This window comes from Populus nigra, chromosome 1 (genome assembly GCF_951802175.1).
Source record: "Populus nigra chromosome 1, ddPopNigr1.1, whole genome shotgun sequence".
Taxonomy (NCBI): Eukaryota; Viridiplantae; Streptophyta; class Magnoliopsida; order Malpighiales; family Salicaceae; genus Populus; species Populus nigra.
In genome coordinates this window covers 6,393,144-6,397,344 of record NC_084852.1, presented here as the reverse complement: position 1 = coordinate 6,397,344, position 4,201 = coordinate 6,393,144, and the positions used below count along the sequence as shown (strand labels likewise).

General features: G+C 39.0%; 1 protein-coding gene across 1 annotated transcript; it reads left to right on the top strand.

Annotated features, from left to right (window-relative positions):
* On the top strand, positions 1–3,955 carry LOC133694040 (G-type lectin S-receptor-like serine/threonine-protein kinase At4g27290). The gene is made up of 7 exons (XM_062115462.1): positions 1–1,714; positions 1,915–2,049; positions 2,261–2,421; positions 2,493–2,703; positions 2,802–3,039; positions 3,157–3,307; positions 3,525–3,955. Exons 1-7 carry the CDS (start codon positions 436–438, stop codon positions 3,828–3,830), a joined length of 2,481 nt encoding a protein of 826 aa, XP_061971446.1. The 5' UTR covers positions 1–435; the 3' UTR covers positions 3,831–3,955.
* The last annotated feature ends 246 nt before the right edge of the window (positions 3,956–4,201 follow it).

The window sequence follows — 4,201 nt, the reverse complement described above, 5'->3', positions numbered from 1 at the left end:
TTTTTATACCAACTCTTTTATCGGCTGTCTTGTGTCTCCGCTATCAAATCCAGAATTTCAGCTTGAGGTATCGGGTCAATAAGGAAACCTGGTGCAAGAAGTTTGAATTTCAACTTATATAATAGTCAATGTAAGATTATATGCTTCGTTAACATTACAAGGAAGAGTAATATATTTCTTATTGATGGTCAAGTCAATCTATAGGGCGCAGAAACCGTGTTTTCGTCATGCATTTTTCAACATAATGATTTTAGTGTTCATGATTAGGCCAGGTTTAGCTGTTCCTTAAAAGGGAAAAGGTATATTACATTGCAAGTTGTGTAAAATACACTAGGATATTTCTAGGTGAAAGCTTAGTTGGTCTATGTCCTAGTCCTTATCATATGTAAAATAGAAAAGGTTGGAACAAAATGAACAAACCTACTGGGAAAATCTATGGAAAGATTTAGAGTTGTCTTTGTTTGCATCTTTCTTTTGATTTCCCCTGTACGAATCTCTGCCATATCGGCGACTCTTACCCCTGGTCAGTCGATAAGAGATGGAGAAACTTTGGTTTCAGCTGAGGGAAATTTTGAACTGGGATTTTTTAGCCCAGGTAGTTCAAATAATAGGTACCTGGGGATATGGTACAAAAAAACATCCCCTGGAACTTCTGTGTGGGTGGCCAACAGAGAAAAACCAATCGTGGATCGGCTAGGAGTGTTAAATGTAACTGCTCAAGGAGTTCTTGTGCTGTTCAATAGTACTAATTATGCTGTTTGGTCATCTAATGTCTCAAGAACTGCCCAGAACCCTGTTGTTCAGCTCTTGGATTCGGGAAACCTTGCTGTAAAAGATGGGAATGACAGCATCCCGGATAACTTTTTGTGGCAGAGTTTTGATTATCCGAGTGAAACCTTACTTCCAGGGATGAAGTGGGGAAAAAATTTGGTGACTGGTCTTGATAGGTATATATCACCTTGGAAGAGTTCAGATGATCCTGCTCGAGGTGATTTTGCATTTCGGTTGGATCCTCGTGGTCGTGGATATAACCAAATGCTGCTTATGAGGGGGCTTACAATTCTGTTTAGAACCGGTACATGGAATGGTTTCCGTTGGGGGGGAGTCCCTGACACGGTATCGAATACTGTGTACAGAGAACAATTTGTTTCAACTGCCAATGAGTCCTATTACAGGTTTGATCTTCTAAACAGTTCAATTCCATCAAGGTTGGTGATAAGTCCAGCAGGCATACCACAGCGCCTCACATGGATACCTCAAACGAATCTTTGGGCACCCTACTCTGTAGTGCAGATCGATCAGTGTGACACTTACACCTTGTGTGGTGTCAATGGTATCTGCAGCATCAATGACCAAGCTGTTTGTTCATGCTTGGAAAGTTTCGTACCCAAGACTCCTGACAGATGGAACAGTCAAGATTGGTATGGTGGTTGTGTTAGACGAACTCAATTAGGTTGTAATAATGGAGATGGATTTCTGAAGCACACTGGTGTCAAATTGCCAGACATGTCTGATTCCTGGGTGAATACTAGCATGAGCCTAAATGAATGTGGGGATATGTGCCTTTCAAACTGTTCGTGTGTGGCCTACTCAAATTCAGATATTAGAGGAGGAGGAAGTGGCTGCTACCTTTGGTTCAGTGAGCTCAAGGACACTAAACAACTACCGCAGGGTGGGGAAGATCTCTACATACGAATGGCTGCTTCAGAACTACGTATGCTTCCTTCTTCATGTTTTAGTTTTTTCTTCTTTTGCTTCATTTTCTTCTTTCGAAGTACTTATGATGTGAATATCTGAAACTAATTATAAATGATGTAGAAGTAGATGAATTTTGCAAGTTCAGAGTCATTCAGTGACGCAGCTTATATTCGAACTTGTCAGGCTGTCTACTTACTAGTCTTCCCATTCTTTCAGGTAGTTATGAAAAGAAAAGAAGTTCGAGCAGGAGGAAGCATAGGAGAATCATTGTTGGCATATTAATTCCTTCTGTGGTCGTGCTTGTACTAGGATTGATCCTGTACATGAGGAGAAAGAATCCTAGAAGACAAGGTATAATAGCTCCATAAAAAAACATGCTGTTAATTTTGCTGTTGAGTTAAACAGAATTAGTATGCAAACAAGGATTGAATGAGATCAGATGCCAATCAGAAAACAAAATCAGTTGTTGCTTGACTGTGGATACTGGATCTATTTAGAGATTTAAATATTTTTGTTTCAAATAATTTATCTGTTAATGGCTAACTAATCATGAACTATTTAGCCTTCACGCCAAGCATCCGCATTGAGAATTACAAGGATGAAAGCGACAGGAAGGATGGCATGGAGTTACCGGCGTTCGATTTTACCACTATAGAATATGCCACCGATTGCTTTTCATTCAATAACAAACTGGGAGAAGGTGGTTTTGGATCTGTATACAAGGTAAAATTGCAATATTCTGCTAATACAAGTTAAATCATGAGAGGGTTTATTGACTTTTGCTGATCATTCAGGGAACATTGAGTGATGGACAAGAAATAGCGGTGAAAAGGCTTTCAAAGGATTCTGGACAAGGACTAACAGAGTTCAAAAATGAAGTTATATTGATTGCCAAACTTCAGCACCGCAACCTTGTCAAGCTTCTTGGTTGTTGCATTGAAGGAAATGAAAGAATGTTGATCTATGAGTACATGCCTAATAAAAGCTTGGACAACTTTATATTCGGTTTGTTCTGCTATGAACATCGATATATTTGTTTCTTATCCTAGGATTACATTTTCATGAAGTCATGATTTGACTAACTTTGCAGAGGAATTTTTCAGATCAAACAAATACAAACAAACTTGATTGGCAAACACGCCTCAACATAATTGGCGGCATTGCCAGAGGGCTTCTTTATCTTCACCAAGACTCTAGATTGAGGATTATACATAGGGATCTCAAGGCCAGCAATGTGCTTCTAGATGATTCTATGAACCCAAAAATTTCAGACTTCGGCATGGCCAGAACATTCGGGGGAGATCAAATAGAGGCGAATACTAGTAGGATTGTTGGAACATAGTATGTGTACTGGGACTTCGTTACTTAATTCTTCTGTCTTCCTTTTCATTTCGGCAAAATTTTCCAAAGCCAAGAAAGAAAATCAAGTTTAATTTTACTTTTCAATGTTGTTTTCAGTGGCTATATGTCTCCCGAGTATGCGGTCGATGGGCTCTTCTCAATCAAATCTGATGTCTTTAGCTTTGGCGTTTTAGTACTTGAGATAGTGAGTGCGAAGAAAAACAGAGGATTTTTCCACCCTGATCACAACCATAACCTTCTTGGACATGTAAGTATAAAGAATGACATGCATGCAAGATGTAAAGTTGCATTTCCTCGTCTGCTAAGACCTCAGCATACATAATGGCGTAATACTCTAGAATGAATGGGGTTAAATTTTTGTAGTTTTGATCACTTTTTCTTGCAATCTCGTGACCTGTACTTTGTTGCCGAATTGGCTCAATTCCATCAATAAGAACTTACTCTTCGGAATTCTATATGTGCAGGCATGGAGACTTTGGAATGAAGGGAGGCCACTGGAGCTCATGAATAAAAAGACTGATGACTCTTCCTCTTTGTCTAAAGTTATAAGATGCATTCAGGTCGGTCTGCTATGCGTGCAACAACGACCTGAAGACAGGCCAAGCATGTCAACTGTGGTTGTAATGTTGAGCAGTGAGATCTCATTGCCGCAGCCAAAACAGCCTGGTTTTTACACAGAGAGAAGTTTCTCTGAACAAGAAACTTCATCAAGTAGTATAAGATCAGCTTCTAGGAATAACATCAGCTTTACAGTGTTTGAACCGCGGTAGAAAATCACTTGACAAAAGAAGGGTGTCGGATAAGAACACATCCTTTCCTGTAATGATCTTTACCAAAATACTGAATGTATCTAATTTCTCTTTTCCATCAGTAAATTTTGAGGATTTTCTCATCATCTTCCTGTAACATTTTAATTGTTATGATCAAACAACTTGTTCTATTAATGCTGGTGTCAAGGACCTGGGGTTGGGGCATGACAATTGGATCTGAGGCTCCGTTTCTTCTACGTATAGGATAGAAGTTAAAACCGCAGTTCTCTATCTTTGTTTTTTTTACTATTTTGAAATTTTTATTATATTCATTTGCTGATTGTTGGCTCAAGTTGACTTTGGAAAAGTTCTGAGCATGTATCTCATTTTAA